Source organism: Setaria viridis, chromosome 3 (genome assembly GCF_005286985.2).
Source record: "Setaria viridis chromosome 3, Setaria_viridis_v4.0, whole genome shotgun sequence".
Classification (NCBI taxonomy): Eukaryota; Viridiplantae; Streptophyta; class Magnoliopsida; order Poales; family Poaceae; genus Setaria; species Setaria viridis.
Window position 1 is genome coordinate 1,148,042 of NC_048265.2, and position 14,183 is coordinate 1,162,224.

At 48.0% G+C, this 14,183-nt stretch overlaps 2 protein-coding genes across 3 annotated transcripts; both read right to left on the reverse strand.

Annotated features, from left to right (window-relative positions):
• Positions 1-2,866: 2,866 nt before the first annotated feature.
• Positions 2,867-6,208, reverse strand: LOC117848933 (protein S-acyltransferase 11). Of its 2 annotated transcripts, XM_034730523.2 has the most exons (5): positions 5,942-6,207; positions 4,676-4,910; positions 4,225-4,523; positions 3,641-4,134; positions 2,867-3,563 (listed from the first exon to the last, which is right to left on the reverse strand). In XM_034730523.2, exons 1-4 carry the CDS (start codon positions 5,972-5,974, stop codon positions 3,643-3,645), a joined length of 1,059 nt encoding a protein of 352 aa, XP_034586414.1. In that variant the 5' UTR covers positions 5,975-6,207; the 3' UTR covers positions 2,867-3,563; positions 3,641-3,642. The 2 variants fall into 2 exon arrangements, with proteins under 2 accessions (XP_034586414.1, XP_072148608.1); XM_072292507.1 differs by having other exon boundaries at positions 2,867-4,134; positions 5,942-6,208.
• A 2,499-nt stretch (positions 6,209-8,707) lies between these two features.
• Positions 8,708-11,721, reverse strand: LOC117848935 (anamorsin homolog). Its single transcript, XM_034730524.2, has 8 exons — positions 11,515-11,721; positions 11,302-11,433; positions 10,063-10,223; positions 9,881-9,976; positions 9,637-9,796; positions 9,408-9,544; positions 9,210-9,284; positions 8,708-9,088 (listed from the first exon to the last, which is right to left on the reverse strand). Exons 2-8 carry the CDS (start codon positions 11,423-11,425, stop codon positions 9,050-9,052), a joined length of 792 nt encoding a protein of 263 aa, XP_034586415.1. The 5' UTR covers positions 11,426-11,433; positions 11,515-11,721; the 3' UTR covers positions 8,708-9,049.
• Positions 11,722-14,183: the final 2,462 nt, after the last annotated feature.

Sequence of the window (14,183 nt, forward strand, 5' to 3'; positions counted from 1 at the left end):
GGACAGTAATAACCCTGTGTTGATGCAATGCAGGGCTCGCTCTTTGTACTGGGCGCTGAATTTAAGGAAGATCTGGACCACAAGTACTGTCAGGGAAATGGATCGGACATGCCCCTGCTCTCTATGAGTGGGAAAATATTGGTGTGAAGTCACTGTTGGAACAGGGCTTTTCTACATGGGGAAGTACACTGTTAATCTGCCGCCATGGCCATGAGGTCCGGTGAATACTTGGCAGTGGCAGATACACACCATGCAGCTCCGATCCTTCCCCGGTGGAGGTCGCTATCATGAGCATATGACACCACCATGCATGCAACATTCGCCGGGTGATTGATTAACAAAGCTTTTGCTGCACTGCAAGGATATCATTGTCGTCGCGGAAAGACGTGAATGATGGGCATTGGTCAGCCTGTTGGAACAAAAGAGAAAATGGTGTGCTTTTACAGTCAGACAGCAATCAGCACTACAGGATTCTGATGGCATGTATATAAGGTGAATTTATACACGCCTATTTCTGATCTTGCCTTCAGAGCTTGGTGGTCACCAGCAACAACCAAAAATGCCCTAGAATACCGTCGTTACCTGTTCTGCCTTGGCATTGTTCACCTGCAAAAGATTTGGGGGTTTGTTACAGGCAGGGCAGCAAGCATCCGGTTGGTTCCGACCTGACGGCAAGTGCACGGCACCAACAGCTTATCAGTAGCATGGCCATTTAAGGCCCAGGAGCACAGCAGTGAGCAGAGGAGGAGAGCAGCGAGCCACACAATGGCATGGAGGTTCACCAGGCAGGCACGCGCGCGAAAGGGAAAAAAAGCAGGGCGGTGATCGACGCCGGCCGGCCCCAGCAGCGGGCGGCAGGGGTGTACGAGCGAGCGAGCGCCAATTCATGGCTCCGATCGGAAAGCGGATTTCTGTTGGATCTGAAGCCGATTGGCGGCCAGCCAGCATTATTGTTTATTCCCCCGGCCGGAGGGTGAGCCAGCCAGCCAGGGGGGCGCCATGTGCCATTTGTGAATCTTTGAGCTGTAAAGACGACGGGGGCCGGGCCGCCCTCCTCGATCGCGCGCCCTGGACACTGCAAGTGCGAACTGTGCAACACATACAAAAAAGATTCACATGAGACGACAGTCGGCAGGCACAAGTGGCTTTTCATTTGCTACATTGCTCTTGTGCACACTGGATTGCCGAATTACTCCCTCCGTTCACAGATTATCTCGAGTTTAACTACATTTGCTTTGATTTGTCGTCACTCAGAAGACATTGGTTAACTGGACCTAATAGAGTAGCAGTATAATTCGCGTCGTGCAACGGTGCTGCCGGCGAGTGCCACGGCAGTGCAGCACGGCGAGCACATGGCAACATGCCGAGCCGAGGTCCGGCCGGCTTTTGTTTTGCATTTGCCTGTTGACTTCGCAAACGCTGACGGGTCATTGAATTAGTGAATTACTAATCTGTGCGTGCAGCTTATGCGCACCACGTCTACATGTGCATCGTACACTGAACAAAAGCAACTAAAACTGCATTACAAGTTGCATGGAGGCAGATGAGGGGCGTAACTGGCCAGCACATGCCATGTGGCTGCAGGAACAGAGCGGATTAGCTCATGGGACATGGAGAACAGGGAGATCTGTCATGTGTTCGATCTCCTCATCAGGGAAGGGGGGCTTCCGGGGACAACGGGGCACGCAAGGACAGCCAATCAAACCAGCCGTGACAGTCTCGCTTGTGATCCAAGGAAAGCATGTGGAGGAACTGAAATTCAGGGGCGCACGTACCCCGCCCGAGGTCGACGATCTCGACGCCGCGGCCGGCAGCGGCAGCCCGATCTGCCGGCTCCACCTCTCCTCATCGGCTGTCCAAAGATGTGCCATGGTCTCCATGAACTTTCTTGAACGACTGGCGCCAAAATTACAGTGGAATTCAGGCCTGTCGTTCAAGAAAGCCTGTGGAGAGCATGGCCACGCTCTTGCTCCATTACACCATCAACGCTAAGGCAATTTTGTTTCATGGGGTGGCCAAAACCCTAGCACAGGGAGCAAGGGATTAAGCCGTCGGTTTATATGGAGCAAGTGCCAATGGCTTCGTGCCGGGGATTGCGTGGCCGAAGCCGCGGAACCCGCGGGAAAGAGGAGGTGATCCCGGGAGGGTTGCTGGCCGGCTGCCCGCACGTGTGGGCGTGTGTGCCCTCAGTCCGCGGTTTCCTGGGGCGTGTTTCCGGACGCGCTGCCTGCCGTCGAGATCACCCTACCTGCCCCTAGGATAAGGATCGGACGGTGGTGCAACGCTGTATGGACGGAAACGCACTCCGGGAAAGCCGGGTCTGGCCCCACGCGACGTGACGGAGCGGTGGGCCCGGAGAAGCCTTTGATACGTGATGGGATTTGTTTGCGGTTACTGCAAAAGCAAAGGAAAACGAATACTGTAGGAAAACAAATTTGATATCACAATAATTTAGTGAATTGAACTGATGCATCATTGCAGCTTGGTCAGTTACAGGGGTGCTTGGTTCCTTTGCTTATTTTTAGCAAACATCGAATGTTTAGATAAGTATTAAACGTAGACTATTTACAAAACCCATTACATAAGTGGAGGCTAAACGGCGAGACGAATCTAATAGATTCGTCTCGCCGTTTAGCCTCCACTTATGTAATGGGTTTTGTAAATAGTCTACGTTTAATACTCCTAATTAGTATCTAAACATTCGATGACGGGTGTTAAAAATAAGTCAGAGGAACCAAACACCCCTGCAAAGTCAGAAGAACCATTCAACGAACTGATGATGCAAGGCTCCGAGATTTCAATGCTGATTTCACGCAACCCCACGAGGAACAAAAGAAAATGCAGTCAAATGGTTGGAAGAGCAAACTGAATATAAGAGCCACTTCCTGTTGGTCAACCAGGCCCGAATCCCAGATGAATTTGTATGCCACCAGTACATAATGGCAGAAGAACAGGTGGAAAATAGATGTACCACACGCATCTACATGGTTAGAAGACCAATTTACGATGTCTAGTTCAGAGTGAATGTTACAAAAACAACTGTGGGGTTGTTTTCCTGCACATGTCAGTGTATTGACATCAAAAAGACGTGGACACGTGGTCCATGTTTTTTTTTTCTCTCGACCTCCAGCGTCATTCAAGCCACTGCCAAATTCAATCCTGATGTCCATTTCTTCTGGAGCAACCAAGCGTGAAGCCGCGATCTTCAATTCATCGAAAAAGATAGTGATGATCCGCAGAATTTCAGATATCGCAATTTATTGCAAGACCATCAGCGCCTTATGATTGTCTGCAGGGCAATAATATGCAGGCCGCATGCTACTGTAGCATCCGCCAAAATGGTTCTGGTAAATCAATGTGAGAGAAACATCCACTAAATAACTAATGCTAGCTCCAGAATATGGATAATCATGAGTATTGTGTTCCTGAACAACTTCAGTTATACAAACTAACTTAATGGTGGTCAACTGAGATTCACAATTCTATGGGTAACAGAACCATCTTGACTGCAAATAGTTCCATACGAGTCATAATCACTGCAACATAGAGTAAAGCACCAAAACCTACATATAAATGAAACTATTTGTTAACTCATGACTGAGTAGGAGCATGGAAAAAAAAACAGGGATTTAATCTATACCTCTAAAGAAGTTTTGAACCTGAATTATCCTGCAACTTGCCAGCGTTCGAATATCGCAAAAAAACTCTGGAAATTAGATAGGGGCACCCAAAAAATCTAACAATGTTCTGCAACCCCCTCTCTCCATGCATGGCATTTGGTGAACTTAAATGGTTGAGATATGTATTTCCTTCATAAATATAACTAAGCTGCTGGCACAGTAATACACTAATACCGGCATTGACTGATAAACTAGCGAATGCTAGATATACCAGAACTAGACCCCTTGCGGATAAGAAGAATGCAGAGCCTGCTACTGTAGTAATAATTTCCAACAATATTTTCATATAACTCATTGATTGATGAGATGATGCTAGGTTTGGGAAATCGACAGAGGGCCACATCTGATAGCTCGCATATATGGTCATTCCAGCAGCATAAGCACAACTAATAACCACAGAGATCAGAAAAATTACAAAAAAATGATGATTCGATGCTCCCACACAGTTGCCAATCTGAACACAAAGAGGAAGAAATAAACAAGTAAGCCTACCAATCAACAAAATAAAATGTAAGAATCCACATATATCAGTTATCATACTTACAAATGGGCAATGATGATCCATGTCCACCACACACATTTTACAAGATCGGCAGTGATGTGCTCTCGGGGGCTTTGGTTTATTGCAGTATGTACAAAATGTATAGTTCTCAAGATCATTTTTCCCAACCATGGGATAGCTGCCCCATCGTATGTTTGTCGGTGCACCAGCAGACTTAAAAGAGGCCAAACAATAACTTGAGATGGTAAATACAGCCAACATAGCTGTTACCATGCAGTGAAGGATACCACAAAATTTGCTGATTGAGAAAACAATTGGATATACCGCCCAGACACCACCACCTGTTAAATGAAAAGAACAGGCTAAACAAACAACATCTGACGGATAGAACGTGGCATTAACGTTTAAAATACTAGTCGCAGAAACTGCATGAATAAACAAATAGCTCAGGCAAGTTATAACTTATGCTGATTGCAAGAGACAGGGAACCTACATATAACAAAGAGCATGAAGAACACGAGCACAGTCACAAAGAACCTGTCACGTAATCGCCTCCAGTGGGAAAAACATATACTATCAGGTTTTCTCGCAGTCTGGTTGCTTTGTGTAATTGCTCCGCACCAGCCACACTTATAGACAGGTGAATAACTTGCAAAAACAAGCCGGAGCCCACAGCCCCAACATGTGGCTTCATGATCTTCTGGTATAGATGTGACACATTGCTCTACCTGAATAAAACAAGTGTGGCAATTAGCACAATGCCGCGGAAGAGACTGATTAACTTTAAAAGTACTGTTATTGAACCAATACGGAATATCATATTTGCAGATGAGCAAAAGCATTGCACTTTATACAGGACATCATGTTTCCAGTAGTTTTTCCCCCCTCGGGGTTTATTTTAGTACCCTCAGCACACCATGAATACCCATGCCATGTATTAGAGAATGAGGAACTGAGGATACTGCCTCCATTTATCAGGACAGTTGTTCAATACCAAAGTAATCTTCAGTGCAACTTCACATTCTAGTTACAGTTACTTCACAGTGCAACTTCACATTCTAGTTACAGTCACTTCACTGAAGCAATGTAGCTAACTGTGTAATAATTTCTCTAATGACAAACTGCACACCTGCATCTTTTGCCATGGTTGTAGTTCACAACTAGTAGCTGGTCAATTGTCAATTACCATAGGTATACATACCCATTTCGTCTCAAGTATGATCTCTGAACTGACAAAAGATGTCCCTAAATGGACCTTGGTTATAATCCAGAGCGAACTTCAGCATAATCAACACAGTAATGTGGTTAGAGCCTTCTTTTGCTACGGGCAAGCATCCTAGCCAGTCAATCTGCACGCCAAGCTAAACATCCAAAACACTACTGCAGTAGCATCGTTAACCAGTTATGATCTTAATTTAAAAAAACAGTTATGATGGCTGTCAGGTTAAATTTCATACTCGTAACATAGGAGACTCATGAAACGAGGTATATAATCCACATCAAGGAGTGGTGACAGTACACAGTAAAATTCCCTAGCGTGGTCAAAACGGAGCCAAACGATGGGCGCCGAGCCGTAAAATTCGAGCACCAATAAGAATAAGGCTCCTAATCGTTGACCCAATCCGCGAAGCAACGCACAACCCACAGCCTAATTCACTTCTCCGGATTTTCAAATTGTTTGTTGAGGGCGCAGAAAACCCAGCCAGGGACTGGGAGCGTCATGCTTGGATAAAATTGGAGGAGGTATGTAGCGACGAACCTCGAGCAGCGGGCGCTGCTCCGGCTCCACCATCGCCGTGGCCCCGCAGATCCACGGGGCGAGGGGTTGAGAGCTGGGGGGTCTCCGGATCGGCGCGGGCGGCGTTTGGAGACTTCGCAGGGGGGCGGGCCTGCAGCTTCAAGCCTTCGAGCCGAGGCGGAGAAGAAGAATGTTCTTTTCTTTTCTTTTCTTTTTGGTGGATATTTCGGGGGACGGGTCGAGTCGAGAGGCACGCGAGTTCAGAAACGAAGGACCCGACGAGGAGGAGGGGGCGAAAGGCGCAGCGGTAGCAAAAGAAAAAGGCTGAAAGGGGCCAAGCGCGTCGCTGGTTGGTCCAAGAAGACAAGAACGGGCTCAGGCCAACTTGGTCGTAGCCACGTCAGCAAATAGATCGTCATGTGTCTGTATTCTGAAGGATCACCATTTTTCGTTTCTTGCCAGCCACCACAGATCGGCTAGCACACTCAGGGCCGATTTGCTTGCCCACCGACGAGCGCCGGCCACCGCTACGAAAGTAAAGGGCACGAGCATGACTCGTTGCGGCCGTCGTCTTGCCCTCCACCTCGCGCAGCCTCCACTGCTCCTCCTCCCGCCCTGCGCTTTCGCCTACCCCGGCCAACACTGTTCCCTTGTGCCGCACCTCAGCCAAGTAGGAGTCGCGCCGGCCCGTACCGCGGTTCAGTCTCCACCGTGCGGCGACACTTGCCTGACTCACGGCATTATTCTCGGCGACGACTTGTTCCGGCGAGCTCCGGCCAGCGCGGCGTCTGTTGGGAGCGATACGCGGCCGAGGGCCTGTGCGTGATGAGGAGGGGGAGTTGACTCGCCTCTCTCGCCACCGCGCGGCGCGCGTCCTCGACCCGCGCCGGCCAGCTCTCCAAACTCCGAAGGAGAAGGGAGGTAGCCGGGGGATGGATGCCGGCGGAGGCAGCAGATTGGGCGCGTGCGGTTTCGCGGGGAGCGACGGAGGGTTGCGTGCCGGCGGGGGGTAACGGATGTCACCGGCGGCAGCGCGAAGCAGCGACCTTGCCGGCCGGAAAACATTTGCAAAAACTCGCGACCCAAATATTTACAAATACACCCTTAGTACTTTGCAAATGACCCCCTATTATTAATCGCGATCCGAATATTTGCATATAGACCCTTAAACGCGTGTAGGTCCTTGGCCTGGATGTTTCATCGGATCATCCTGCACGTCCTCTGCCGTCCCTTCACCGCCATCCTCCCGGCCGGAATCACACAGCCCCATCCGAGATGAATCGAGGGCTCGAGCGAGCAGCAGCGCGCTGAGATTCACGAGGACACCGGACATGGCGTCGTCTGACTCTTCCCGCACCTCGGCCGTCTTAGCCTGTGGCTACACGACCACCGCCGGCGACGGTGGTGGATGTGGATGCCTCTCCATGACGACGGGCCAGGCTGGACATCACGCTTTGGGCCCAAATGAGAGGAACCCTCGTTCTGTACGCTGCCGTCAGATGCGGATCCAACGGCGCCGCGGCTCCGACCTCTCTCTGAGGTAGCTTCAACCGGCTCGTTCGGCTGGCTTCTTTGCAGCTGGCTGCTGCTGCTCGGCTCTCTGCCGCAGCAGCTGCAGCACGCAGCAGCTCTCTGCGCAGCAGCCAGCAGCCGAACGCAGCAGCCAAGCGAACTTCAGAGGATCCGGTTCCCATCCATAGGAGCTGCATGTATAGTGCTCGAGGATATGCCTCTTGAGGAAGAGGAAGGAGCACACCTTGACAAGGCTCTGTTCATGGCACAAGTGACATCGGAGTTGTTGCACGAGGTTTTGGGGAGTTGCGACTTGCGAGGCTGTGCTATACTGCTATGGAATGAAGAGTTGCTGGATGGCCTCAGCTGGCATGACAGTCTATTGATGCAGCTAGCTCAAGGTAAAGATTAATTTGTTGGTGATGAGAGTAGGCAGTGACCTAGTTACTTATGAGTTATGATGCACTTGCTCATTACAATGGCACTCCATTACTCATGGAGTTTGTCATTGATTATGTGGATGAAATGTTCAGTGCAATGCCCCTCCAGAGATGGTGCAATCAAATCAGGAGGTAATGTCCGACCTCAACAGGCACAACAACATGCTGCAGTTACTAGCTAGCTATGGGCAAGAGCAATTGACAGAGAGAAGGCAAAGTCGATAATCGAGTTTGATGATGTCGAAGGCATTGTGTGGGATGAGGATGTGCCGCACAACCTTGACCTGCACAACAATCTTTTAGAGCAGTTTACTGATGTCAAGCAGGACAGGGAGACAATGATCTGCTTACTGAAGTTTGCAGTTCACCCGTCGATGGGAACATTGCAGACTAAGTACTTGTTCATACGCCTCATCTGGACATTGACAAGGACAAGCTTACTGCGGAGCAGTTCTACTATAAACCAAAAGTTGCACTTGCACGACAAGATGGCAGCAAGATATGTCTCTCGCCATTTAACAAACAGGTCGAATTCTTCAGTGAGTTCAGGGAACCAGTGCAGCAGCATTCAAGTAAACAAGGGATAGTATTAAAAAAGAAGTAAACAAGGGATGGTCATAGTTTGTTTGACACACAAGGCAATTGTAGTATCAAAAAATTTTAATTTTGGAACTGGCTAAAGGAGCTTCAGCCCATGGAAAAGCCCATAACCAAAAGATATTCCTGATTATCTTGTCAATGAACCGGCCATGGGATCCAGGCATTCATGAATTCAGCTTAAATAAGTTCAGTCATGACTGATTGCTTGCACAGACATGGTGAGAGAATGAACAGATGATGCAGCGTAAATGAGTTTAGTTCATGACGAATGTAGATTATCACGCTACTTACAAAATCCGCAAACCACATACACAGACCAACTGTAGGTAAAATAGGTAGATATAGGCCCATCAACGTTTTGATATCAAAACCCATCAGCACACGTGTGAAAAGTAGAGAGCAAACTCGAGTCCCACGCACACATATAGGCTAACAGGGCTACTTGAACTCGATTGTTCTTCCTGTAAGCATCACTACTTAACCACCAACTTAACGTCCAAAGGAACTGGAACGAACAAAATGACCAAGGTAATTCCTATATCCTGCTCCTACCGATGTTCACCCGTAACTGATGCCATCATATGTCTGCAGCAAGGAAATTGCCAGACAAGGAAACCTGCCAATTGGAGAAAACAGCAGTGAGCACCTGGCATTACAAATCGATATCCAAACTACAATTGACATCTTTGATCTCCTTGATAATCTAGAATTTAGGGAAGTGAAATACAAATTATTACCTTCTCGCCAGGCTTGAATGGTGGGAGACCTCTGTACGGACAGGTGCCACATCGAAAGGCATCACCCAACCCACACTGCAAGAATCATTCAAAGAGATCACCAGAGGCAATATCAGTAACCCAGGAGACGATAATTGCTGCATACGATGGATTCTCCACAAGAACTAATGATACTGTAATTCTAGAAGCACTACTTACACTGCCACAAGCTGACTGAGGATTGTTGATCTGCTCGGCAGTGAGCTCTAGCTTCTCTACTTTTGCCTCAGCCTCAGCCCTGCCACAAGTACAGTTCTTGCATGCCTTCCTTGTCGCCCCCACTTCACAATCCCCAACTAGTGAAACCCAAGAGGAACTATCAGAACCTAAACTTGAATTGAGTATCTTTACAGAGGTCAAAATAGGTTGATGGATTTTATGACTGTACCAACTGGAAGTTGTGGTTTCTTCAGGTCTTCCTCAGTCAAGAGGCTGTCTTCATCAATAAGTTCTGAGTCATCATCAATTTGAATCTTAGGAAGGGCCTTTGTTGCTTTCTTAAGGGGGAAAGAAGAACCCACACTCCAGCTGGCCTTCTTTGCCTTAACCTATAAGTGGTTAAAGTTAGCATCCAAATTAAAACCTAGGCAACAACATTAACACGCTGTAACACGTGATTCTGGACCACTCACAGTAACAGACTGCACAGTATCCTGCGAGCTTGCAGCGGATGCTTGCACTTCAACAAATCCCCCCATCAGTAGCTTGCGCTCAATATCAGTGTTTGGCTGACAGAGACATTCATAAATTAGGGAATTTTGTATATGCAGCACAACAGAAAAGGCTGTCAGTAAGGCATATTCGAATAAGCTACCTTCTGGCTGGAGGAGGATGCAGAGCTGTGAATCAGAACTCTTCCGCCAGCTTTCAGAACCCGGTTAATCTCAGCAACCAACTGTTCCCTCAAGCTTTCCACATTTTTAATGACAGCAAGAACAGCACCAACTGATCCATCATCAAAAGGCAACTTCCCACCTGTTCCATGTAAACATAATAGTTAGATAACAGGTTTATGATTACCCAAGCTTTACAAAAATGACATAAACCAAAGTTCAATAAAGACACAGCATACCCAAGCTTTACAAAAATGAAAAGTTCCGAATATTAATTAAGCATAGGTTCCAAAAAAATTCGAAGTGCTAGCCCAGCTCATGCACACAAAAAGACATCAGCTCAAATTCATAGCCATGGATAAAAATCGATTTGTTTTCACGTACTATTGTCCTAGTTTTCTTCTGTGGCTGGTCTATATATGTAAACCTCTTCTTCATTTTCCCTCCTATCTTTCCACTGTGTGTGAAGGATCGATAGAGAGCACTTGAACCATCAAGTCAGAAACTATAAAGAAAGCTTCAAGTATGAACAAGTTTCTGAGGGATGTTCATGGATTCAAAATTATTGCAAAGTTGGGAGCTAATTGAATTTTTGGTTACATAAGTGCAAGTTTACATTCTAAGCAATGAAAAGCAGCAATACCACTGAGTAAAGATTACAGGCCCAAAATTCAGGATCAACTGACTGCGCCTTCACATCTATTAAGCTACTCACCACTCTATCCCTGAGAACTAGTCATTACACATATCCAAAAATCAGCACTTCTTGCCTGCGCTTTCCACAATACTGACAGCGGTATAGCTGATGACCTAATTCTATTTAACATATGAAAATCCTATACCAAATGTGTATTCAAATTTAATGGTTAACACGCACCCCTTGCAACAAAACCATACCAGAAAGCTCGCTAGTTCAAACATGCAGGCAAAGATGGCAAAAACAAATCGATCGGTTTCAGAATCCATACATGAACTTCAATCTTTTATATCAACAGAAAGTGGGAGCAAGACGTCCAAATGCTCCAAGACCCTATTCCAATGTGATTGTAAAACATGCACCTCGCTATGTTGAGGCGGGAACAACATCAGGCGAGGCTAGCTATCTCAAACATGCGGGCAAGAAAAAGAAAAAAGCATCTGTTTCTGCATCCACACGAGCTTCCAGTTCTGATCGCATAAACAAAAGGGGGCAGGGGGCAAGACGACGAGAAGCTGCTCACCGAGCGACGCGCACTGGGTGATGACGGCCACCTCCTCCCGCGAGACGTCGGCGGCTGCCGCCAGATCCCCCACCGCCCGGATCGGCAGCGCCACCTCGTCCGTCACCGCGAGCGCCGCCGCCATGGAGTCACCTGCAACCGAGAGCGGAGACACGACCCCGTCACGCCGATCGAACAATCCAGTTATGGGTTTCGCTGCCCACGGCACGGTACCTGAGGCGAAGAGGAAGCGGATCTGACGGAAGCGGCGGAGGAAACCCTGGGGCAATCGATTGGGGAGGAGAAATTGGGTTTTGGGTTCGTGGCTCCCTCTCGAAGCTTCCGGCAATCACCAAATCCTCCCTTTGGTTCGTGCCGCCTCCCGCCGCCGTTTCAGCCCGTCGCCGAGGTGAGCGATGACGTTTCTGTGGGAGTAAACGGGCCGCGCAGCCGTGGACAGGTCGGTGGCCTACTTCTCTCTGGCCCGACCGGGTCGGTTGGACTGGGCTCGCTTGCCTTGTTCAGGCGTTGCGTTGGGTTGGCCCATGGACCCGACCCACTACCCAGATGATGCTGGCGAGCGAGTTTCACGGGATCATGGGCAGTCCAGCGCGCGGCGCGGCGCGGCGCCGCCCCCGTCACTTCCGGCCGGCGGCCGGCCTGATCGGCGCGGTATCGCGGTTGGAGAGGGCGATCGTGGGCGGCGCTGTCGTCAAGTTCCTGCGCGCAACCAAACGTGAACCGTCAAGCCATGGCAGCCCATGCTCCGAATGGATCTTGCTTTCCCCGTGTCCTGACTTCTTTTCTTCATCATAACTGTTTATTTGCTCGACAGTTGCTTGTTTGTGTTCCTCTCCCTGGATAACCAGCTCCGGATCAAAGCTCCGCGAGTAATTTAACTGTCTGAAACGTAACACTCCTGCATAAGAAAGAGCATCCCTGGCTGCTCTTGGTACCAATGTCACTGGCATCTCTGGCTACTCTTGGTCCGAACCAATGCCATGTTAGTCATCAGTCATGTGTTCATGGCTTGCCGTGGAGTTCCACATTTCCTATGCTCGCTGCTGTGTCCTTTGGCCAGAGAGTTAGAAAATGTTTAAATGTGTGTTTAATTCGCATGATGCAGCAACAAAATTGGAGTAACTGTCCACAAGATCTAGTGCCTCGTAAACCTTTGTCACCGAACAATTTAAGGCTTTATTTTTTCCCCCTTGTTGAGTTCTAGCCAAGATTGTCAACCAAGTAGAGTAGTAGACTGGGAACAGCATTCACGGTCATGCAAGGAAAACGATAGGTCTGGCGTTTGTTTATCCTTCTCTCTTTGCTGTCTGCCTTTGGCTCCCGCCTCCCGGCGCTCGTGAGCCCTGCCCAGCAAAACGCCGTGGCGCCGAGGGAATTGTCACTATCCATTTCAGTTGGTGAGTGGAACCAAGAGAACATTCATCTCCGCTTCCCAACACCTTATTTTAGCCGACGCCAACCTATGGCTGTCTCCCGGAGCATCTCCCGTGATCCATCGCCGGGAATAATTGCCGCGAAATGTGGATATCTGCTCCATATGGACACGTATGATAATGCAGATTGGTCATTGCCTGAGCTATTCAGTAGCAGTACCGTTCTTGCCATTGCTCTGATTCTAGATCATCTACCAGCTGTATCCACCGATCAAAATGTAAAACATAGCCACTGCACTTGTGCTCGGTGCATAGCAAAATTTATACATCTGGAAAAGCTAAAATGACCACATGCAAAGGTATTTGAATTGCTACTGATGAAACCAAGCCACGTTCAGTGCTATATCTTTTGCACATCATATTGCATAAAGAGGATTTTGGCAAAACGCACCGAATTTGGATTCCTCGAATAATATGTTCTGTAGCATTGTTCTGCAGGGTCAAAGCAATTTAGGGTCAGATTTTGTCTGAACAAGTTCTGCCCCTAATGAATGGCTCTAGACCCTGCTCCCAAGGTGGTTAATTTCCATCACAACCACGCCGGGTGTACTTGGTGGTGGTATTGTTGTGGCTGCACATTTTGGAGTTGCTGCACCACCTGCTGATTAATTAACACCAGAGGCATTTCTTCTGTCACTTGTGAATGGATTCCTTAGCTAGTACTGGTACCATTGCGCTGCTGCATCATGTTGTTGTTCTTGCCGAGCTTGGAGGCATCTGCAGCATTATCTTATCGCGCTATTCGTCCTAACCCTCTCCTAGTTCTGTCGACGCCATTACAATAATGAACTAGCCTTCAATCGATTTGTTCCTTGTTAGCTTCCGATTGTTTATCGACTATAATCTGAGGTTAGAGCCTAAACCTGAAGATTTGATAACCAAACTTCCGGCAAATCTTGCCATGCTTATTACTCGCAATAGCATAGCAATCAGACAGCTCATCCCTGAACCAGAAGATGCTGTTGCTTTTGCATGCTTGTTCTTGTTCCTCCTAATGTTTTTAGGTTCTTCAGCTAAATCCACTAACATGTCACCAAAAAAGACATTGTTGCAAATGGTCCATGCATTTATGGTCTCTCGCTCCTCCTGCTCCTCCTCAACGAACACCTTACGCCTCCAAATAATTTAAGAATGAAAGGACCCTCCCTTGCAACTCCCACATGGAGTAAGGCTGTTAGCTACAGTGAAGTTCCAGAAAACTTGTCTGAGCGAGAGACAAATACAAAACCTTGGATGGCCTGAGCCACCAATGTGACAAACCTGGCACGATTAGTTTTTGGACTAGTAAATCCACGGCAATTGCACCAGCTCCTGACAAAAGCACACATGCCTGAACAAATTGTCACGGCCTCACAAGTAAACTAAAATATGGAGGGTGATGTGTCCTGTTGTCTTCTCTTTGCTCCATATGTTTATTTTTTTTCTTAATTTGAGATTTTCACAGTGCAT